The sequence below is a fragment of the Erinaceus europaeus genome, unplaced genomic scaffold, assembly GCF_950295315.1.
Source record: "Erinaceus europaeus unplaced genomic scaffold, mEriEur2.1 scaffold_541, whole genome shotgun sequence".
In the NCBI taxonomy this organism is placed as follows: domain Eukaryota; kingdom Metazoa; phylum Chordata; class Mammalia; order Eulipotyphla; family Erinaceidae; genus Erinaceus; species Erinaceus europaeus.
In genome coordinates this window covers 59881-82872 of record NW_026647853.1, presented here as the reverse complement: position 1 = coordinate 82872, position 22992 = coordinate 59881, and the positions used below count along the sequence as shown (strand labels likewise).

Sequence of the window (22992 nt, the reverse complement as noted above, 5' to 3'; positions counted from 1 at the left end):
TGGGGTCCTGGGATCTGGGGTCCTTGGGGATTGGGGTCCTGGGGGATCTGGTGTCTTGGGGTGTCTGGGGTCCTGGGAATCTGGGGTCCTGGGGTTGTCTGGGGTCCTTGGGTCCCGGCCCCCTGCTCACGCCCTCCCCAGGTGGACCCTGCACACAGCGGCCGTGTGGGAGCCAGTGAGGCTGCACTCTTCCTCAAGAAGTCGGGACTCTCGGACGCCGTCCTGGGCAAGGTGGGTGCCCACCGGTCCCCGGCCTGGCCCCGGCCTTTGGGGGGCTGCCCTCCGAGCCCCTCATGCTCCGTGTTCCCACAGATTTGGGACCTGGCGGACCCGGAGGGGAAGGGCTTCCTGGACAAGCAGGTGAGGGTCCCGGGACCCCAGCAGGGCACATCCGCCCTCTGTCAGCTGGGTGGGGGTGGAGGCCTCCAGCCGCTCCCCCATCCCAGGAGCTTTCCCCGCTGCTCCTGGGGCTCCCACAGGGTGCCAGGGCCCTCCCGCCTATGCAGAGTCCTTTACTTTGACTTAAACTTGTATTTGTTTTTGACACAAAGAGATTGTGAGAAGGGGAGACAGAGAGACAGAGAGAGACAGACCCCCACAGCCCTGCTCCACCATTCGTGAGCTTCCTCCCTGCAGGTGGGGACCTAGGGCTCGAACCCAGGTCCTTGTGCCTGCTAACACGTGTGCTCGGCAAGGTGCACCCCCTGTCCCTCCTTTCTTCTTTTTCTTTTTGGAGAGACAGACAGACAGACAGACAGACAGCCCAGAGCCTTCCTCAGCTCTGGGTTCAATCCCCTGGATACCGGGCTTGAACCCAGGGCCGCAGGCATGCAGACCCTGTGCTCTGGGGGCCGAGCTGTCTCCCTCGGCCGCCTGGGGGGTGGGGGAAGAGGAGGGTCCCGGCTGGGTGTCGGGGTGTCTCCCCTGCCGCCCCCCTGACGCCCGTCCCCCAGGGATTCTTCGTGGCCCTGCGCCTGGTGGCCTCTGCCCAGAGCGGCCGTGAGGTCACCCTCAGCAGCCTGAGCCTCAGCATGCCGCCCCCCAAGTTCGTGAGTGACCCCCGGCCCGGCCCCGCCCTCTCCTGTCCTGCCTGGGGGTCCCCCGCCCTGACCCTTTCCCGGGCGTGGGGCCGGGTCCCCCTCAGCGAACCCCAGCTTCCCGGCCCCGCAGCACGACACCAGCAGCCCGCTCATGGTCACTCCACCGGCCGCAGACACCCACTGGGCCGTGAGGGTGAGTGTCCCCGTGTCCCGCCCACCTGTCTTTCTCTCCTCCTGCTCCCTGTCCCTGTGTCCCACCCCTGCCCCTCCATCTGTCTGTCCCGCAGGTGGAGGAGAAGGCCAAGTTTGACGGCATCTTTGACAGCCTGCTGCCGGTGGGCGGGCTGCTCTCCGGGGAGAAGGTCAGGCCGGTGCTGGTCAACTCCAAGCTGCCTCTTGACGTGCTCGGCCGGGTGAGGCTCTGGCCAGACCCCGACCCCGGGCCGCTCCCCTACCCTGGACCGCTCCCCTACCTCGACCCCGGGGCCACACCCCTACCCCGACCCCCCAGGGGCCACACCCCTAACCCGACCCGGGGCCGCTCCCCTACCCCACTACCCCATACTCTGGGGCCACTTCCCTACCCTGGGGCCGGTCCCTACCCCTGGGGTGGGTGCTCCCCTACCCTGGGGCCGCTCCTCTACCCCCTACCCCAGGGCTGTTCCCTACCCCAGGGCCGCTCCCCTACACCATACCCTGGGGCCACTTCCCTACCCTGGGGCCAGTCCCTACCCTTGGGGGGGCCGCTCCCCTACCCCGGGGCCACTCCCCTACCTTGGGACCAATCTCCTATCCCCTACCTCGGGCCACTCCCCTACTCCCTACCCCGCGGCCCACTCCCCTACCCTGGGGCCCACTCCCCTACCCCGGGGGCCCACTCCCCTACCCCGGGAGCCCACTCCCCTACCCTGGGAGCCCACTCCCCTACCCCGGGGGCCCACTCCCCTACCCGGGAGCCCACTCTCCTACCCCGGGGGCCCACTGCCCTACCCCGGGGGTCACTCCCCTACCCGGGGGCCCACTCCCCTACCCCACGGATCACCCTAGGATCTGCATTTGAGCCCCCAGCCTCCACACGGGTTCAACTGCAGGGGGTGCAGGGGCTGAGGGTTCTCTCCCTGTCACCGTCCCGTGACCCCTGTGACCCCGACTGGCTCCGGCCCCGCAGGTCTGGGACCTGAGTGACATCGACCGAGATGGCCACCTGGACAGGGACGAGTTCGCCGTGGTGGGTGCTGCTCCGGGCTCTGGCCCCTCCCTCCCCGCACCATCTCTTCCTACGCATATTTCTGTATCCCCGGTGTCACGAGGGCCCTTGCAGACACAGACTTCGAGAGAGACAGAGATGCAGGGGGAAGGAGAGACAAGGAGAGACAGCCTGATCCTCCCCCAGTGCCGGGGGGCCTTCCGGGCGGTGCCTGGCCGGCTCCGAGGGCTGAGGGTCCCTCTCACACACACACACACACACACACAGGCCATGCACCTGGTGTACCGCGCCCTGGAGAAGGAGCCGGTGCCCGCGGCGCTGCCCCCCGCCCTGGTGCCCCCCGCCAAGCGCAGGAAGCCCCCCGCCTTCCCGGGCGCCGTGCCCGTCCTGCCCGCCAGCCCCCCGCCCCACGAGAGCCTGCGTTCCACCCCCTCCCACGGCAGCGCCAGCAGCCTCAACAGTGCGGGCAGCCTGTCGCCCAAGGCGGGCAAGCAGGTGGGGACACGGGGATGGGGGGGGGGCTCTTGCCAAGGCAGCAGGCAGGTGGGGACACGGGGGCGGGGGGGGGCTCTTGCCAAGGCAGCAGGCAGGTGGGGACACGGGGATGGGGGGGCGCTCTCGCCAAGGCGGGCAAGCAGGTGGCGACATGGGGCCAGGGGGGGCTCTCGCCAAGGCAGCAAGCAGGTGGGGACACGGGACATAGGCAGTCACTCCCTGGGTTTGGGGTCACACTGTGGGTCCCCCCCCAGGCGACAGGGGGCTGGGTGGTGCCGGCGGCCGACAAGCTTCGCTTCGATGACATCTTCCTGAAGACGGACCAAGACCAGGACGGCTACGTGAGTGGCCAGGAGGCCAAGGACATCTTCATCCACTCGGGCCTTGGCCAGGGGCTGCTAGCCCACATCTGGTGAGTGGCTGAGACGGAGGGTTCCGGGAGAGGCGCCCTGACAGCCCCCCAGAAGGAGGGTCCCGGGAGAGGCACCCTGACAGCCCCCCTCCCCAGGGCCTTGGCGGACACGCAGCAGACAGGGAAGCTGAACAAGGAGCAGTTCGCACTGGCCATGTTTCTCATCCAGCGGAAGGTCAGCAAGGGCCTGGACCCCCCCCAGGTGCTGCCCCCCGACATGGTGCCCCCCTCGGAGCGCAGCACCCCCGGTCCGGTGAGTGCCACCCGGCAGGCGCCCCAGGCGGGCAGGGGTGAGCCAGGGCAGTGTGGGCGACTCGGGGGGCCTAACCCCCCCAGAGGGACTGTGTGGACATCCCCGGCACAGGAGGGGCCCTGGGTGAGGTGGGACCCCCGCCCGCCCCGCGTTGGGTGTGAGCCCCCCTCTCCCGCCAGGACGGCACAGGCAGCCTGGGCGAGTTTGCGGGAGTCAAGGAGCTGGAGGACATCAGCCAGGAGGTCTCACGGCTGCAGAGGTGGGGCGGGCGGGGATGGTGGGGGGCAACCGGGGCTGGGGGCCGGACCGGGGCCGTGGGGGGAGCCTGGCTTGTCCGTGCGCAGGGAGAAGCTGGCGCTGGAGCAGGACATCAGGGACAAGGAGGAGGCCGCGCGCCAGAAGGCCAGCGAGGTCCAGGTGGGTGGTGTCCCGGGCTGCGGAGGGAAGGGAGAGGAGCAGAGATAGACAGACAGCCAGCCAGCCCGGAGCCCTGCTCAGCCCTGGCTGACGGCGGTGCTGGGGCTGGAACCCGCGGCCTCAGAGCCTTGCCTCGGGGAGCATCTTGACGCTGGACGCCCCCCCCCCACACACACACACACGAGAGCGAGGCCACCTGCTCCCGCCGCTGGGCTGGTCTCTCGGCTTACAAGGGACGGACAGACAGACGGGACGGGACCCTGCCGCGGTGTAAGCGGTGTCCCCTGACGCCCGGCCGCCCCAGGAGCTGCAGGCCGAGCTGGACCGCGAGGCGGGCGGCCTGCAGGAGCTGGAGACGCAGAAGCAGGAGGCGCAGCAGCGGCTGCAGGAGATGGAGCAGCAGAAGAGCCGGCTGCGGGGCATGCTGGGAGACGCGCGGGCCAAGTGCCAGGGCGAGACGCGCACGGTGAGGGCGGGCGGGCGGGCAGGCGGGCCGCGGGGCATGTCGGGAGACTCCCCGGTGGACAGACGGGGGACTCGCCAGCCGACAGACGGGCTCCCTCGTGGACAGATGGGGGACTCATCAGTGGACACACAGGGGACTCGTCAGCAGACAGACGGGGGACTCATCAGTGGACAGACGGGCTCCCTCGTGGACAGACGGGGGACTCGTCAGTGGACAGACAGGGGACTCATCAGTGGACAGACGGGCTCCCTTGTGGACAGACGGGGGACTCGTCAGTGGACAGACAGGGGAGTCATCAGTGGATGGACGGACTCCCTTGTAGACAGACGGGGGACTTGCCAGTGGACAGACGGGGGATTCCTCAAGCGAACAGACGGGGCTCCCTCGTGGACAGATGGGATTCATCAGCGGACAGATGGGGGACTCATCAGTGGACAGACGGGGCTCCCTTGTGGACAGACGGGATTCCTCAGTGGACAGACCATCGACTCGTCAGCGGACAGACAGGGAACTCATCAGTGGACAGACGGGACTCGTCAGCAGACAGACGGGGCTCTGCCATGAACAGACGGGGGACTCGTCAGTGGGCAGACTGGGCCCGCCATGGACAGATGGCCCGTGACCCCCAGGTCTCGGCGCTGCGGGCACAGATCCAGACGCAGGAGGCGGAACTGCGGCAGCAGGAGGCGGGGCTGGGCCGGGCGCGTGCGGACCTGGCTCGGCTGCAGGAGGAGGAGACGCAGCTGGAACAGAGTCTGCGGGCCGGCCGTGCGCAGCTGGCCACCATCCTGCGTTCTCTGCGCGCCACGCACGACGAGATCGGCCAGGTGCGCGGCCCGGAGCCCAAGGCCCACCCCCGGGACCCCACCCGGGAGCCCAATGTCACCCCCGGGACCCCACCCAGGAGCCCAATGTCACCCCCGGGACCCCACCCAGAAGCCCAAGGCCCACCCCTGGGACCCCACCCGGGAGCCCAGAGCCTGGCCCCCAAGGGCCACACCTGGGAACCCACAAGGCCCCCCAATCCCCACAGACCCTAGACCCTACATGGGACTCCAGACTTGAGACCCCACATAGGACCCTACACAACTCCCAGACTCAGGACTCCACACGTCTTCATCTGGACCCCAGACAGGACCCCAGACCCTGGCCCCACTTGGAACTGCACCCAGAACCCTAGACCCCAGACCTGTGACCCTAAATATAGGACCCTTGACTCAGGACCCCCCGGCCAAGACCTCAGACCAGAGACACCCCAAGACCCAGGCCCCCTGACCCAGGGGTCAACCCCAGACCTGGGAGCAGGACAGCCAAGGCCCAGGGCCCCCACACCTGGGCCCTCCCGCAGACCCTGGCCTCTCCCCCGCGGGGGTTTAGAGCAGGTGTCCCTGCGGGGAGCGGGGGCAGAGACAGACAGACAGACGCAGGCCCAGTATGGCACCCTGAGCCCCCGCAGTGCTGGACTCCCAGGCCTGGGGCTCGGGCCCTGCTGGGTGGCAGGGAGCACGGGTCCCCTCGGCCCCCCCACAACCCGCCCCCTCGTGTCCCCCCAGGCACGGAGCCGGCTGTCCCAGCTGCAGCTTGGCCAGCAGGACGTTCACCGCAGCCTAGAGCAGCTCGAGCCGGCAGCAGGCGGGGCCTCCTTGGCCGTGGTAAAGCCCGCCTAGCCGCCGGCCCCGCCCTCGGCCCCGTTCCTGGCCCCGTCACCATCCTCAGTCCCCTGTCCCCATGTCCCCATCCTGCCCCCTGTCCCCATCCACTGGCTGTTACCCATCCCGTCCCCATCTCCTGTCTACAAGCCACTGTCCCTCTGTCCCCTGTCCTTGTCCCCCTGTCCCCATCTCCTGTCCACTGTCTCCTGTCCCAGTCCCCACAATGGGTGGCCTGAGGCCTGCAAGTTTCCAGGATGTCGGGACTCAGGACTGGTGCTAGAAAGGGGGGGGGCGGCTAGCATGGGGGGCACCTCACTCCCCGTCCCCCCGTCTCTCATCTCTTGTTCTCTAGAGCTGCCAAGGGGCCTGGTTGGGGGGGATACCCAGTCCTGTCTAAGGCCCTGGCCTGTGTAACCAGCTCCCTTTCTGTCTCTCTCTGTCTCTGTCGGGGGACCCGGTGCTCCCCCCTGAACATTCCTCGGGGCCCCCACTTGCTCAGGTCTTCTAAGGTGTCCCCCCGGGAGGTGTTGGGGGATCTCTGGGGCCAGCAGCAGCTGGACGTGTGAATGTAGAGCCCGTGTCTGTCTGTCGGGGGGCTTCCTGGCCCCCCAGGCTCCCCCCCTCACCTTTCTTCATTCTGGACCCTCCCGTGATGGGGCGACGTCTCCCCTGCGCCTGGCTCCGGGGACGCCTTGTAGAAGGTCCCGGCCGGCCCGGGGTGGGGGTCCCACTATTTATCTGCCAGTCACAAATACAGTCCTCAAAGCGCCCCCAGGGTTGTGGTCCTTTCTTCACGGCGTCGGCTCCGGGGGTCACCCAGCACCCCCCAGGCTCCTCGGAGACATGGCCCCTTCTCCCTGCCCTCGACGTGGGGGCCCCCGTGGCCCCCGGTGAGGGCTCCCCAAGACTGGGGCTCGACCCACCCCCCCAAGGGCCCACGGGTCAGCGGAGACTTAGGGGTGCCCCCCGGCAATGTCCACCCTAGGACTTAGCCAGGAACCCCCCTGTGCCCGCCCTCCCCCATGACGGGTGACGCCCCAGGCCCCCTAGGATGGTTGCAGGGGTGGGGGCAGAACCAGCGTCCTCTGAGCCGGGCGGGTCTTTGGGAGGCCCGGACCCCCAGCATCTGTTTTCTGGCCCCTGGCCCCCCACAGCCGGCCAGACAGTTCATGGTGACCCCTTGTGCTTCTGGAATCTTCTGTCCCTTCCCAGTGGCCGGAAACCCCCCCCCCCAGTCCCCACCTGCGTCCCCTGACCCCTGCACCCTCATCCTCTGGCCCCTGGTGGCCCTCAGACTCTCACTCGGACCCAGGGCCGGGGGCTCCATCCCCAGAGAAGCAGCACTGGGGGGAGGACTGCTTCTCCCCGAGCCCCCTCCCCACTCCCGTGTGCTCCCCAAGTCTGCAGCCCAGGACAGACCCCCCACTTCTGGTCACCTTGGGGGTGAGGTGGGCCTTCCTGTCTTCCCCAAAATAGACTGGGGGGCTCCCCTTCCAGCCCCCGCCGTCTGTTTGCTGCCAGGTGACCTGGGGGTGCCTGGGGGGAGGGGGTGAGCAAGGCCTCACAGCCGGCTGCCCCAAACCCTTGGTGTCAGGGTCCCAGGGACAAGGCAGGAAACTGGTCCCCGTGTCAACTCCGATACCCCCAACCCCTCCCACACCCTCTGGCCCCAGGAAGCCCTCCGCCTCCCCCCCCACCCTACCTGGAGGGTCCCTGAGGTCTGTCTTGTCCCGTGGGGCATCCAGTGCCTGCCTCCCCATGGGAGCTGGCTCAGAGGCACCTTCCTCTTCAGGGCTGCATAGTGCTCCCCTACGTGGATGGGCAAGGGTCACCTCATCAGAGAGAGAAGGAAAGAGAGAGAGGAAGGGAGGGGAGGCCTCTAATCCAGGGGCCTCACACACCCATGGAGCTGCTCTCCCTAGCCTTCAATGGGGGGGGGGGGTTGTCTCACAGTGGGTGGGACTTGGGGAAAAACCCACAGGTTTCCCCTCCATGGGCTTGGCCCTGACCCCCCCCTCCGCTCTCCTCCCCCAGGACGACCCCTTTAAGAATAAAGCCCTGCTCTTCAGCAACCCCCAGGACCTGCACCCCGCCTCATTCCAGGCCGAGGACCCCTTCAAGTCGGACCCTTTCCGAGGCGCCGACCCCTTCAAAGGTGGGGACTGACGGGAGAGGGGGTCACGGGGGCGGGGGGCCAGGCCAGCCGCGTCCTCACACCCCGCCCCCCCGCCCCAGGTGACCCCTTCGTGCAGCAGCCCACGGCGTCAACAGGTGAGAACCCCCCCCCCCCCGGCACCCCAGCCCTGGATCCCAGGGCTTGAACCCAGGGCCGCTGGCACCGGAAGGCATGTCCTCTGCCCGCCAAGCTTTCTTTTTTTTTTTTTTTTTAATATTTATTTATTCCCTTTTGTTGCCCTTGTTGTCCGCCAAGCATTCTTACGGCCCCTGTTCCTTCATCTTCACGGAGCCGCGCCCCTCACGCTGGGTCCGGGGGGGTGGGGGCAGGCGCCCATCTCTGGCCTCGCCACCCACGGCCGCTCGCTGTATTTGCTACCCCACCAGACCCCTTCGGAGGGGACCCCTTCCAGGAGAGCGACCCCTTCCAGGACTCCGGCCCCGACGACTTCTTCAAGAAGCAGGAGGCCTCCGGCCGCTTCTCCGCGGACCCCTTCTCCAAGAACCCCGTCCTGCCCGCTAAGGTGAGGCCCCTCGGCCCCTGCCCCGCCCCGGGGACGCTCGGCCTAGGACCTGGCTCCTGCAGCCACCCTGCTGGGACTCGAACCCGGGCCCGGGCTCCCATGTGCGCAGACACACGGCCACTAGATGCGGACATGACTCCCGCAGGCGCGCACACACGTGTGCACACGCGCCCCCACGCCCGTCCCCAGTGTGTCCTGCCTCCCGGCTGCAGGGGCTTCTGGGCTCCTCCATGTCAGTGGCCCCCCACCCCCCCATCTGGCTGTCTGTCCGTCCGTCCTCCCAGCTCAGTGCGCCGTCCGCACATCCTTGTGTCGGGCTCCTGGGCCCCTTCAGACAGGTGAGAGAGACAGAGGAGAGAGAGGAGAGACGTGGGCTGGGAGACAGCACAGGGGTCTGCACACAGACTCTCCCGCCTGGGCTCTGAGGCCCCGGGTTCCATCCCCAGCACCACCAGCAGCCAGGACTCTGGGGAAATAATAATAATAATAATAATAATAATAGTAGTAGTAGTGGTAATAGTAATAATATCTATCTGCTCTAGGGAGAATAGTAATAGTAGTAATAATTATTTTTCTGCACACAGACTCTCCCGCCTGAGGCTCTGAGGCCCCGGGTTCCATCCCCAGCACCACCAGCAGCCAGGGCTCAGCAGGGCTCTGGGGAAATAATGATAGTAGTAATAATAACAACAACAAAAATAATGATACAAGGGAGACAGCACAGGGGTTCTGCACACAGACTCTCCTGCCGGGGGCTCTGAGGCCGTGGGTTCCATCCCCAGCACCACCAGCAGCCAGGGTTCAGCAGGGCTCTGGGGAAATAATGATAGTAATAATAATAATAGTTATTATTATTCGGCAAACAGATTCTCCTGCCTGGGCTCTGAAGCCATGGGTTCCATCCCCAGCACCACCAGCAGCCAGAGCTCAGCAGGGCTCTGGGGAAATAATAGTAATAATAACTATTATTATATTATTATTAAGCAAACAGTCTCTTTTGCCTGAGGCTCTGAGGCCCCAGGTTCCATCCCCAGCACCACCAACAGCCAGAGCTCAGCAGGGCTCTGGGGAAATAATAATAGTAATAATAATAATAATTCAGCAAACAGTCTCTCCTGCCTGAGGTTCTGGGGCCCCAGGTTCCATCCCCAGCACCACCAGCAGCCAGAGCTCAGCAGGGCTCTGGGGAAAATAATAATAGTAGTAATAATAACAACAAACATACTAATGCTACAAGGGAGACAGCACAGACTCTCCTGCCTGGGGCTCTGATGTCAGGGGTTCCATCCCCAGCATCACCAGCCAGCAGCCAGAGCTCAGCAGGGCTCTGGGGAACACAAAAAGTTCACAGCCCAGGAAGCTTCCCCATGTGGGCACTCCCATGGGGGCCAGGGGCTCGAACCCAGGGCCTCACACATGGTCCTGTGTGCTCTGCCAGGTGAGCCCACAGAGCACAGCTCAGAACTGTCATCGGTGGGGGTGGACAGCATCACGGTTCTGCAAAGAGACGCTCATGCCTGAGGCTCCGAAGTCCCAGGTTCAGTCCCCCGCACCCCATAAGCCAGAGCCGAGCAGTGCTGTGGGGGAAAAAACAAAACAAACAAACAAAAAACTGTCATTTCCCCCAGTGTGCCAGGGGCTGGCTCGAACCCAGGGTCTCACACACTGTCCAGGGTTTGAGCCCCTGGACCCCACAGGGGAGCTGTTTCTCGCCGTCTCTGTCTCTCACCGTCTCTCAGTCGTGGTGGCAGATAGATGCAGACATGGGCAGCGGGGAGGGGACAGACCAGACCTGTGCGAGACTCGGGTGCGAGCCCGGCCCCCAGTGCACTGGGGGAAGCTCTGGGGCTGGGGGCCTCTGCCCGTCTTGGCCTCTAACTGAAAAGAGTGAATGTGCGAGTGAACAAATGAAATGTCCCCCACCGGTCACCCCCTCCCTGGACACCGGCCCCCCTTTATCCGAGTGATCCCGGCTGGGTCCCTCCATCTTTGGGGAGACGCCCCACAGGCCCCCACCCTTCAGAGGGAGAGGGACCCAAACACAGGAGCCTCCCCTGGTGCTGCAGTGCCTCTCCTGGGGTGCCAGGGCTGCCCCCCTCACACCCCCATCTCTCACCCTCCCGACCGCCTCGCCCGCAGCTCGACCCCTTCGAGGCTGGTGACCCCTTCTCCAGTGCGGGCGCCCCCGCCAAGGGCTCAGGTGAGAGGGTGCCTGGGGGGTGGCGGGGCCCCAGGGGTCGTGGGGGAGCCCTGAATCCTGCCCCCTGCCCCCTGCCCATGCCCCACAGGCCCCTTCTCCACCCCGGACCCCTTTGGCAGTGGCGCCTTCGGCAGCCCCGAGGGCTTCGCGGACTTCAGCCACATGGCCAAGGTAGGCTCCCCACGCCTGGGGTGTCACCGCACCTGGGGTGTCAGAGGGCAGCCGGTCGTCCCCCACATCCCCTCGCCCAGGGCAGACGTGGCCACACGGGGGCAGCAGTGGGCCGCAGAGGCCGTAGCTCGCGGAGGCCCGGGGGCGGGGCACAGCCTGGGAGTCACAGCCCGCCACCCTGGGCGCTCTTCACTCTGTCCCCCCCATCCTGTCCCTGGCTTCCCTTCCCCAGCACCCCAGCCCTGCCTCATGTCCCCATCCCTGGCCCCGTGTCCCCCATCCCCTGGCTCCCTCCCTTGCCCCCGTCCCGTGTCCCCCAGTCCCCCAGCTCCCCATCCCCTGTCCCCCAGTTCCCCATCCCCTGTCCCCGTGTCCCCCAGTCCCATGTCCCCCAGTCCCATGTCCCCCAGTCCCCGTGTCCCCCAGTTCCCCATCCCTGTGTCCCCGTGTCCCCCAGTCCCGTGTCCCCATGTCTCCCAGTCCCCCAGTTCCCCATCCCCTGTCCCCTTGTCCCCCAGTTCCCCATCAGTCCCATGTCCCCCTGTCCCATGTCCCCATCCCCATGTCCCCCTGTCCCCGTGTCCCCCGTCCCCATGTCCCCCATCAGTCCCATGTCCCCCAGTCCCGTGTCCCCATCTCCGTGTCCCCCGTCCCCGTGTCCCCCAGTCCCCATGTCCCCCAGTCCCCCAGTTCCCAGTCCCTGTGTCCCCCTGTCCCCCAGTTCCCCATCCCCTGTCCCCATGTCCCCCGTCCCATGTCCCCAGTCCCATGTCCCCCGTCCCTATGTCCCCCTGTCCCCTGTCCCCCGTCCCCTGTCCCCCGTCCCAGTGCGGGTCCAGCTCCCCAGGCTGTGGGGTGTGTCCCCCGGCTCCCCGCCCCCTGTTTCGGCCGTTCCATTCGTCTCTGTTCTGTTTTTCAAGAACAACAGCGCTGTAAACACAGCAGAGGAAATGAAAGTGGGGGCGGCGGTGTGCCTCGGTCTCCCCTGTTTTTCTGCAGCCTGGAGGCCTCTCCCCGGAGAGGACGTGGGGGGCCCGGCCCCAGAGAGCTTTCTAGAAAGCTTGTCCCCAGGACTCGAAGAGCCCCCCCCCCAACAGGCAGAGCCCCTTGGGGACCAGGCCACCCGGCTGCAGGGGATGGGGCTCGGGGCTCGGGTTTAGGGGCTCGGGGCTCGGGGCTCGGGGCTCAGGGCTCAGGGCTGAGGGACTCAGAGACTCAGGGACTCAGGGCTCAGGACTCAGGACTCAGGGCTCAGGGACTCAGGGCTCAGGGACTCAGGGGCTCAGGGCTCAGGGACTCAGGGCTCAGGGCTCAGGGCTCAGGACTCAGGGACTCAGGACTCAGGGACTCAGGGACTCAGGACTCAGGGACTCAGGGCTCAGGGACTCAGGGCTCAGGACTCAGGGACTCAGGACTCAGGGACTCAGGGACTCAGGACTCAGGGACTCAGGGCTCAGGGACTCAGGGCTCAGGACTCAGGGACTCAGGGCTCAGGACTCAGGGGCTCAGGACTCAGGGGCTCAGGGCTCAGGGCTCAGGGCTCAGGGCTCAGGACTCAGGGGCTCAGGGCTCAGGACTCAGGGACTCAGGGGCTCAGGGCTCAGGGGCTCAGGGCTCAGGGCTCAGGGCTCAGGGCTCAGGGCTCAGGGGCTCAGGGACTCAGGGCTCAGGGGCTCAGGACTCAGGGACTCAGGGCTCAGGGGCTCAGGACTCAGGACTCAGGGTTCAGGACTCAGGGACTCAGGACTCAGGGCTCAGGACTCAGGGGCTCAGGGCTCAGGGACTCAGGGACTCAGGGACTCAGGACTCAGGGACTCAGGACTCAGGACTCAGGGGCTCAGGACTCAGGGACTCAGGGGCTCAGGGACTCAGGGACTCAGGGACTCAGGACTCAGGGACTCAGGACTCAGGACTCAGGGGCTCAGGACTCAGGGGCTCAGGGGCTCAGGGACTCAGGGCTCAGGACTCAGGGACTCAGGGCTCAGGACTCGGGCTCAGGGGCTCAGGACTCAGGGGCTCAGGGCTCAGGGACTCAGGGACTCAGGGACTCAGGACTCAGGACTCAGGGGCTCAGGACTCAGGGGCTCAGGGGCTCAGGGCTCAGGGACTCAGGGCTCAGGACTCAGGGACTCAGGGCTCAGGACTCGGGCTCAGGGGCTCAGGACTCAGGGGCTCAGGGCTCAGGACTCAGGGCTCAGGACTCAGGGGCTCAGGGCTCAGGACTCAGGGACTCAGGGCTCAGGGGCTCAGGACTCAGGGACTCAGGACTCAGGGACTCAGGGACTCAGGACTCAGGGGCTCAGGGGCTCAGGGCTCAGGACTCAGGGCTCAGGGGCTCAGGGGCTCAGGACTCAGGGTTCAGGACTCAGGGACTCAGGGACTCAGGACTCAGGGGCTCAGGGACTCAGGACTCAGGGCTCAGGGCTCAGGACTCAGGACTCAGGGCTCAGGGACTCAGGGATCAGGACTCAGGGCTCAGGATTCAGGGGCTCAGGGGCTCAGGACTCAGGGCTCAGGGCTCAGGACTCAGGGGCTCAGGGACTCAGGGCTCAGGACTCAGGGGCTCAGGGTTCAGGGGCTCAGGGCTCAGGACTCAGGGACTCAGGGCTCATGACTCAGGGCTCAGGGCTCCGGGCTCAGGGACTCAGGGGCTCAGGGCTCAGGGACTCAGGGCTCAGGGGCTCAGGACTCAGGGACTCAGGGCTCAGGGGCTCAGGACTCAGGACTCAGGGTTCAGGACTCAGGGACTCAGGACTCAGGGCTCAGGACTCAGGGGCTCAGGGCTCAGGGACTCAGGGACTCAGGGACTCAGGACTCAGGGACTCAGGACTCAGGGGCTCAGGACTCAGGGACTCAGGGGCTCAGGGACTCAGGGACTCAGGGACTCAGGACTCAGGGACTCAGGACTCAGGACTCAGGGGCTCAGGACTCAGGGGCTCAGGGGCTCAGGGACTCAGGGCTCAGGACTCAGGGACTCAGGGCTCAGGACTCGGGCTCAGGGGCTCAGGACTCAGGGGCTCAGGGCTCAGGGACTCAGGGACTCAGGGACTCAGGACTCAGGGACTCAGGACTCAGGGGCTCAGGACTCAGGGGCTCAGGGGCTCAGGGCTCAGGGACTCAGGGCTCAGGACTCAGGGACTCAGGGCTCAGGACTCGGGCTCAGGGGCTCAGGACTCAGGGGCTCAGGGCTCAGGACTCAGGGCTCAGGACTCAGGGGCTCAGGGCTCAGGACTCAGGGACTCAGGGCTCAGGGGCTCAGGACTCAGGGACTCAGGACTCAGGGACTCAGGGACTCAGGACTCAGGGGCTCAGGGGCTCAGGGCTCAGGACTCAGGGCTCAGGGGCTCAGGGGCTCAGGACTCAGGGTTCAGGACTCAGGGACTCAGGGACTCAGGACTCAGGGGCTCAGGGACTCAGGACTCAGGGCTCAGGGCTCAGGACTCAGGACTCAGGGCTCAGGGACTCAGGGATCAGGACTCAGGGCTCAGGATTCAGGGGCTCAGGGGCTCAGGGCTCAGGGCTCAGGACTCAGGGGCTCAGGGACTCAGGGCTCAGGACTCAGGGGCTCAGGGTTCAGGGGCTCAGGGCTCAGGGCTCAGGACTCAGGGACTCAGGGCTCATGACTCAGGGCTCAGGGCTCCGGGCTCAGGGACTCAGGGGCTCAGGGCTCAGGGACTCAGGGCTCAGGGGCTCAGGACTCAGGGACTCAGGGCTCAGGGGCTCAGGACTCAGGACTCAGGGTTCAGGACTCAGGGACTCAGGACTCAGGGCTCAGGACTCAGGGGCTCAGGGCTCAGGGACTCAGGGACTCAGGGACTCAGGACTCAGGGACTCAGGACTCAGGACTCAGGGGCTCAGGACTCAGGGACTCAGGGGCTCAGGGACTCAGGGACTCAGGGACTCAGGACTCAGGGACTCAGGACTCAGGACTCAGGGGCTCAGGACTCAGGGGCTCAGGGGCTCAGGGACTCAGGGCTCAGGACTCAGGGACTCAGGGCTCAGGACTCGGGCTCAGGGGCTCAGGACTCAGGGGCTCAGGGCTCAGGGACTCAGGGACTCAGGGACTCAGGACTCAGGGACTCAGGACTCAGGGGCTCAGGACTCAGGGGCTCAGGGGCTCAGGGCTCAGGGGCTCAGGGGCTCAGGACTCAGGGACTCAGGGCTCAGGACTCGGGCTCAGGGGCTCAGGACTCAGGGGCTCAGGGCTCAGGACTCAGGGCTCAGGACTCAGGGGCTCAGGGCTCAGGACTCAGGGACTCAGGGCTCAGGGGCTCAGGACTCAGGGACTCAGGACTCAGGGACTCAGGGACTCAGGACTCAGGGGCTCAGGGGCTCAGGGCTCAGGACTCAGGGCTCAGGGGCTCAGGGGCTCAGGACTCAGGGTTCAGGACTCAGGGACTCAGGGACTCAGGACTCAGGGGCTCAGGGACTCAGGACTCAGGGCTCAGGGCTCAGGACTCAGGACTCAGGGCTCAGGGACTCAGGGATCAGGACTCAGGGCTCAGGATTCAGGGGCTCAGGGGCTCAGGACTCAGGGCTCAGGACTCAGGGGCTCAGGGACTCAGGGCTCAGGACTCAGGGGCTCAGGGTTCAGGGGCTCAGGGCTCAGGGCTCAGGACTCAGGGACTCAGGGCTCATGACTCAGGGCTCAGGGCTCAGGGCTCCGGGCTCAGGGACTCAGGGACTCAGCACTCAGGACTCAGGACTCAGGACTCAGGGCTCAGGGCTCAGGGCTCAGGGCTCAGGACTCAGGGTCTCAGGACTCAGGACTCAGGGCTCAGGGCTCAGGACTCAGGGCTCAGGGGCTCAGGGCTCGGGGACTCAGGGACTCGGGGACTCGGGGACTCAGGGACTCAGGGCTCAGGGGCTCAGGGACTCAGGACTCAGGGTTCGGGACTCGGGGTTCGGGGCTCTGGGCTTAGGGCTTAAGGTTCAGGGTTCAGTAGTTAAGGTTCAGGGCTCAGAGTTCAGGGGTTAAGGTTCAGTGCTTTGGTCTTAGGGCTCAGGTCTCAGGGTTCCGGGGTACTGGGGTTATGGGACCGGGGTTAGCGGTTAAGGTTCAGAGTTCAGGGCTCGGGTCAGGGTGTGGGGTCGGCGTCTGACTGAGGCAGGCACCGTCTGGATCCCAGACTGGGGACTCCAAGTCTCCCCTTTCTCCTGACCCTGGGCCTGCCACCCCCAGCCATGAAGTTCTAGAAAATTCTCAGCTGCTCCCCAGCTTAGACACCGTGTCCCCCGTCTGGGATCCGTCGCCGTGTCTCTGCGTCTGTCTGTCCGTATTGGGGGCTGTGGCGGCGCCTGGTGCTGGAGGTCGGGTTTGGTAGCCTCTGGGGTACTGTCCTTGGGCCCCCCACCCCGCTGTCTGTGCACAGCCCTGGGTGCTGAGGGGGGAGGGGAGCTCGGCGGGGCCCCCACCCCTGGGGCAGACGGCGCTGGTCAGGGCACCCCCGGGTGGGCAGCTGACGAGTGCTCCCACCCTGTTCCTCTGTCTCCCCGTGTCTCTCCTTTTCTGTCTCTCTCCGTTCCTTCCCCTTGTCTCCCCCATCTTTCTGTCTCTCTCTGTCTCTCCCTCTCTGCCCCCCACCTCCCCTCTCTTGCAGCCCCCCACTGTGGGTGCTCCCCCCGTCTCTCTGGGGGGGCCTGGATTCCCCGAGGCGCCCTCCCCCGGCTCCCCCTGTGAGCAGGACACCCCCATTCTGCCTCCGAAGAAGCCGGCACCTCCACGGCCCAAAGGGCCCAGCGGTCAGTACCCGCCCTCAGTACCCGGCCCAGCCCCCGGCCCCAGGAGTCCCTGGGCCCGGCTCCATGGGGGGTCCTGGGCACGCAGGTGTCTGTCCTCACGGCCCTGTGTCCCCCCAGCCCCTGAGGCCCCCAGCCCCCCGCGGTACTCCCTGCTGGCCGGTAGGTGACTGTGTGACCGTCCCCTGCCGGGGGGGGGGGGGGAGGCTCGCGAGGTCCCGGGACCCCCAGCTCCCTCAGCTCCCTCAGACGGGGTGGGGGGGCACAGCCAGGGCCCGGGGCTCCCCACACCCCGAGTCCCAGTGCAGCAGATGGACAGGGCCCCGGGGGGCTTCGGGTGCCGGGCCTGCAGCTTCTGTGTGGGGGGGGCCTCCCGCCCCACCCCCCACCTCGGCCGGGCAGCCCCCCCGAAACCCGGCCGTTGGCCCCACCCGGCAGCCCAGGTAAACAGGGGCCCCGCCCGGGTTTCGGGGCTCGAGGTAAAAGTTGTTGTCGGCACAGAGAGAGACAGATTTTGTTTGAAGCGCAGGAAGCCGCTGTGTGGGTGTCAGTGATTGGCCCCCCGCTTCCTGCAGGCCCCCCGCTTCCTGCCGCGCCCCGTGCCGCGCCCTACACGCGCCACGCGCCTGACCCCGTCACCTCTGGCCCCTGCCCCACCCACTGGGGACTCGCTGCCCTGGCCTGAGGGGCCTGGGGGCAAAGGGCTTTGGGGGTGCTGTTCCCAGCCCCTGTTCCCCTGTCCCCTGCCCCCATTCCTCTGTCCCTCTCCGTCTGTCCTTGTCCCCCTTCCTCTGTCCTTCTGTCCCTGTCCCTCTGTCCCTGTCCCCATCCTCTGTCCATCTGTCCCTGTCCCCATCCCTCTGTCCCCAATCCTCTGTCCTTCTGTCCCTGACCCCTATCTCCTGTCCCTTGTCCTCGTCCCTATCCCGTCCCCGTCCTCTTTCTATCTCTGTCCCCCATCCCCTGTCCCTCACCCCTCATCCTTGTCCCGTCTCCCTGTCCCGTCCCCGTCTCCCTATCCCGTCCCCGTCTCCCCGTCTCCCCGTCTCCCTGTCCCCTGTCCCATCTCCCATCCCCCTGTCCCCTGTCTCCTGTCACTGCCCCCATCCCCCTGTCTCCCTGTCCTGTCCCCCTATCCCCATCATTTACTGTCCCTGTCCTGTCCCCATACCCTTCTGCCCGTGGTTGGCACCTCTGCCCGCAGTGTAACTGCTTCTGTTCCGTTCCCACGATGCCCCAGGAGATAAGTGTGGGCACCATGGCCTGTGACCCTGCACCCCGACCTGAGACTCTGCACCCCGACCCAACACCCTGCACCCTGACCTGAGACTCTGCACCCCGACCCAACACCCTGCACCCTGACCTGTGACCCTGCACCCTGACCCTGGCACCCTGCACCCCGACCCTGGCACCCTGCACCTCGACCCCTTACACCCTGCACCCTGACCTGTGACCCTGCACCCCGACCCTGGCACCCTGCACCCCGACCCTGGCACCCTGCACCTCGACCCTTACACCCTGCACCCTGACTCCATGGGCAGCCTCCCTGCACAGCACCCTACCCTGGGGTCCCGCCCCTCCCCCTCCTCTGCACCCTGCTGTAGGGTGGGGCCCCCGCCTGCACACAGGGCCCCCCAAAACAGGGTTGTCCTTCAGGAGCCCAGAGGACTGGGCCCCTCTTCTCCCTCACAGCGCCTCTTGAACCCTGGCTGTCCTCCTGGCCTCCTCTAGGGGGCTGCCCCTCCCCTCCCTGCATTCTGGGGTCTGCTCCCCATGGGGCATGTTGTGGGTGCTTGCGGGGGCCCCTGGCTGTGGGTGCGTGTGTTGGAGGTCCCCTGGCTATGGGCGCGTATCTTAGGGGGCCCCTGGCTGTGGGCATGTGTCTTGGGGGACTCCTGGCTGGGGGGCGTGTGTCTCGGGGCCCCCTGGTTGGGGCGTGTGTTGGGGGGCCCTGGCTGTGGGCATGTGTCTTGGGGGACTCCTGGCTGGGGGGCGTGTGTCTCGGGGCCCCCTGGTTGGGGCGTGTGTTGGGGGCTGTGTTGTGGGTGCAGCTAGGCTCGGCTGTGCCCACAGCCTGTTTGCAACCTTATCTGCCATCTTTGGGGCCCTGGCTTCTGGGACGTAGGGGTGGGGGCTGTCAGCCCCCGTGCGCCCCACTCCCAGCCAGATTTCAGGGACCCCCTTGGGCAGGCTTTCCTGAAAAGTACCCGGTGTGTGTGTGTGGCTGGAGGGGGTCCTCCCGTCTGCTCCCCAAGCGGGTGAGGGGCAGGGGCAGCCGGAACTGGGGCCTCCCGCCACAGTGGACCGTACAGGCCGGTTAATGTCGGGGCGCCCCCGATGGCCCCACCCGGGTCTCCCCAAGCTCGACCCCCCTTCCCGAGTGGAGAGCAAGGGCGCGGGAACGGGGACCCCCTCGGCGGTCTCCTCTTTGTCCCCAGCCTGGCCCGCCCGTTGGCATGGGGCCCCCAGCCTGGGACCCCCAGGGTCCCCCAAAAACGCAGTGGCCGATCCACCGGGCGCCCGGGGGGACCCCGAGAGGGGCCGTGTGCTCCCCAGCCTCCTTTACCAGCCGGGGCCCGAGGTGCCGCGTGGAGAGCGGGAGCCCCGGCCCCCCAGCACCTCCCCCTGCCACGGAAGCGGGGTGACAGTTGGCTGCTCCCCACTTTCCGAAAAACGAGAGCAGCTGCCCTGGTTTCACAGAGGAGCCACGGCCGGGCGCCGGCAGGCCTTTTTATCTTTCTCGTCCGGAGCCCCCGCCCCCACCCCCGCCCCCGCCCCGGGGAGGCAGCAGGAAGCTGTGGGGAGCCCCTCTCTGAGCCCTCCCAGCCCCCCCATCTTCCTAACCGGTTCCTAAAAAACCAACAACAAAAAAAGCAAACAGTTCAGTTCAGAGACACAGAGGCAGAGACCCTCCTGGGAGCTGCCCCCGGTGCTGTGCCTGGTGTTCCCTCAGGCGGTGCCCGGGCTCCAGCGGCAGGGGCCCGAGGCAGCCCCCCCAGTAGCCACAAGAACCGCTTCGAGGCCCAAGGGAGGGGAGAGGCCGCGTCCCCCAAACCCGGAGAGCTAGCAAGCGGGGTCCCCCAGTAACGGCCCCTCTCCCCCCACCCCTGCCCCCCACCTTCCAGGTACAAACACTCCCGTGAGCCAGCTGGGGGCGGCCGACTTCGCCCAGCCTCCCGACCCCTTCCAGCCCGTGGACGCCAGCCTGGGGGACCCCTTCCAGGCCCCCCAACTCTGCGGGGCCCCGTTCGGCGCCAGAGACCCCTTCGCACCGGGGGCCAAGCCCGCCCCGCCCGCCACGGGGTTCGCAGACTTCACCTCTGTAAGTTGAGTCCCGCCGCGCCGCCCCCCCTGGACGCCACTGCCACCGCCCCCTATTTATTCTGTACCGACTCCACCGTTCTCAATAAAGCATCCGGCCGGTGTGTGCAGTGTGGGCGCCTGATTCACTGGCGGGGGTCCCCCGGCCCCCCCAGACCTGACAAGGCATCCCCCTTCCCGCCCGGGGCCAGGACACCCCAACTTCTGGGACCCTCCAGAACCACCGCTCCCCAGAGATGGGGGGCCGGGGGACCCCCAGAGGCCAGAGGGCAGGTCTGCTGCCCCCCAAACCGGGAGGTCGGAGTTGGGGACTTTGCCCCCCACACACACACACTCCTGCAGCCTGGGCCCTGGGACCGTGGCTTGGTGGGGACCCCGTCTCTCCTTCAGCTTGGGGGAGAGGGGCTGGAAAGGGGGACGGACCCCAGCCTCTCCGGGGTGACCGGCCGGGGGTCCGAGGACTGGACAGTGCTGGGGAGGAGGAGGGCTGCCCGCACACACCCCGTGTCCTGACCCCACCATCGGGAAAGGCTTCTCTCACCACCGGGCTGAGGTTTTTAGCACAGAGATAAAAGGAAGGAGGGATGGCCTACCAGAGGAGTTTCCCTGGGTGCTGAGGGGCACCCCCAGAGGTATCTGCCCCGCCAGACAGCTCCAGCTCCGAGGGTTCCAGAAACCCGGGCGGACCTCGGAACCCCTGCTCTCCGGCCTCCCGGACTCCAGCAGTTTGGGGGGACCCTGGGAGTCCCCTCAGGAAGGCCGCCCACAGGGCTAGGGGCACCCCCCTCGTCTGCCCGGGCCTCCTGTGGGTGTCCCTTCTAGACCCACCAAGCCGTGCCAGGCGGGGATGCCTTCAAGGGAACCTACCCCCCCACCCACTAGGGACGCCACCCTGGGGCGTCTGCAGCCGGACCCTCAGCCAGAGGCGTCTGTGGGGGCTCACTGCTCCCACCTGCTCTGTGATTATTATTATTGTTGTTGTTTTCTTATTTCTCTCCCACCTGGAAAGTTCTCCCCAGAACATGCGGGGGGGGGGGAGGCAGCTGGTTCCTGAGGGGCCTGTCCCAGCCAGAGGGGGGGGTCCCCACTTGCTGCCACTGCCCCCCGCCAACCCCCCCCCCCCGCGTGCCCGCTGTAACCGCCCTGTCCTTGCAGCTTGGGGACGAGGAGCAGCAGCTGGTGTGGGCCAAGCGGGAGAGCGAGAAGGCGGAGCGGGAGAGGCTGGCGCGGCTGTGGCGGCAGGAGCAGGAGGACGTGGAGCTGGCCATCGCGCTCAGCAGGGCCGACATGCCGGCCGCCTAGCCCGGGACAGAGCAGAGGCGAGGCGCGGCGAGGAGCGGCGAGGAGCGGCCGCGACAGAAACTATTGTGCTAGGAGCCAGAGCGGAGAGCGGGACCCTTCCTTCACCGCGCCCGCAGCCCCGCGGACCCCACCTCCCGGCGGCTCTGGGGCGGGGGGGGGGGGGGGGGGGGCGTGAGGAGGGTGTCACCCCGTGCTGGGACTTTAGGGGGACCCCCGTCCATCCCCCAGAACGGTCTAGGGCCTCGGTCTCTGGTGGACTTGTGGGGGTCAGGTATCTCAAGCAGAGACTTGGGGGGCTCCCCCAGCAGCAGGAGAGAGGCAGGAGCAGAACAGCCCGTGAGGGGCCCTCCTCCGACCCGGGAGACCCTCCCCACCTACAGGGCAGGACAGACATGGGGAGAAGCCCCCCGTGTGGTGGATGCCGTCTATACCCACCCTTGTGCCCTGTCCCTCCCCGCCCCTCCCCAGCGACTCCCGTCTGGAACCCCAGCCCCCGCCAGGCCTGGAGTGGGACGGGAACCTGCGGCTTCGTGCTCGGCTTCTCGCGCCCCGCACACGCCCGCTCACACACGCCCGCTCACACATGCCCGCCCACACGCGTAGTGCGGACAGCCCGCCCCCCAGCCCTCCCAGGTCCCCCAGTTCTCAGGCCGGGAGCTCTAACAGCCTCTCCGAGCAGGGGGGAGGGGAGGGGTGCCACCCACCCCCTGGACTCAGGGTTCAGCCCCCACGTCCCTCCTCCGTCCAAGCCCCCCCAACCGCGGCCTCTCCCAGAGCCCTGGGCCTCAGACACCCCCCCCACACACAAAAAAACTCACAGAACAGGGTCCCCTCTACCTGCCAGCACAGATTCGGGGTCCCTGCTGGTGGGAGGCCGTTTCCCCTTTCGGGGGGATGTCTGAGCCCCCTGCAGCCCCCGCTGGGGAGACGGGCCTCTGCTTCACTCCGCCATCCCCCCCACCCCCCAGCCGCAGGACAGACCGTCTCCTCCTGGCCCAAAGCAGGGAAAGTGGGAAGGGATGTGGTGACGCCATCTCCCTGAGGCTCTGAGGTCCTGGGTTCGGTCCCCAGCACCACCAGCAGCCAGAGCTCAGCAGGGCTCCGGGTGCCCCCCCCCTCTTTCTCTCCCTCCGCCCCTCACCTACCTACCTATCATCTCTCTCTCATTAAATACAGAAATAAAATATTGCAAAGACTCTTCCTGCCTGAGGCTCTGAGGTCCCAGGTTCAATCCCCAGCACCAGCAGGGCTCTGGGGGAAAGAAAAAAAAGAGATTAGAACTAAGGAACCATAAGAATCCACAACATTGCGGCTTTAGCACAAAGCACAAGGACCAGCGTAAGGACCCCGGTTCGAGCCCCCGGCTCCCCACCTGCAGGGGAGTCGCTTCCCAGGCGGTGAAGCAGGTCTGCAGGTGTCTGTCTTCCTCTCCCCCTCTCTGTCTTCCCCTCCTCTCTCCATTTCTCTCTGTCCTGTCCAACAACGACGACATCAATAACAACAACAATAATAACAACAAGGGGAAAAAAGGGGCCGCTCGGAGCAGTGGATTCGTGGTGCAGGCACCGAGCCCCAGTAATAACCCTGGAGGAGAAGGAAAAAAAAAAAGTTACACCTT

The 22992-nt window shown here is 66.7% G+C and overlaps 1 protein-coding gene and 1 long non-coding RNA gene across 6 annotated transcripts; one reads left to right on the top strand and one right to left on the bottom strand.

The window, feature by feature from the left end:
* Window positions 1-87: 87 nt before the first annotated feature.
* On the top strand, window positions 88-22505 carry EPS15L1 (epidermal growth factor receptor pathway substrate 15 like 1). 5 transcript variants are annotated; one of them, XM_060184460.1, is made up of 23 exons: window positions 88-231; window positions 313-360; window positions 954-1049; window positions 1171-1233; window positions 1328-1453; window positions 2209-2268; window positions 2515-2742; window positions 2997-3154; window positions 3251-3407; window positions 3587-3666; window positions 3752-3824; window positions 4129-4290; window positions 4920-5117; window positions 5844-5942; window positions 7977-8097; window positions 8178-8213; window positions 8505-8641; window positions 10781-10841; window positions 10930-11012; window positions 16613-16754; window positions 16872-16913; window positions 19877-20073; window positions 21228-22505. In XM_060184460.1, the coding sequence occupies exons 3-23, from the start codon at window positions 1032-1034 to the stop codon at window positions 21372-21374; spliced, it is 2388 nt and encodes a 795-aa protein (XP_060040443.1). In that variant the 5' UTR covers window positions 88-231; window positions 313-360; window positions 954-1031; the 3' UTR covers window positions 21375-22505. The 5 variants fall into 5 exon arrangements, with proteins under 5 accessions (XP_060040443.1, XP_060040445.1, XP_060040441.1 ...); XM_060184458.1 differs by having other exon boundaries at window positions 146-231; window positions 954-1050; window positions 1175-1233; XM_060184462.1 differs by lacking the exon at window positions 16872-16913 and having other exon boundaries at window positions 21228-22504.
* Window positions 17992-18347, bottom strand: LOC132536501 (uncharacterized). The gene is made up of 3 exons (XR_009548048.1): window positions 18261-18347; window positions 18115-18198; window positions 17992-18074 (listed from the first exon to the last, which is right to left on the bottom strand). It is a non-coding gene; the product is annotated as an uncharacterized LOC132536501 (long non-coding RNA).
* Window positions 22506-22992: the final 487 nt, after the last annotated feature.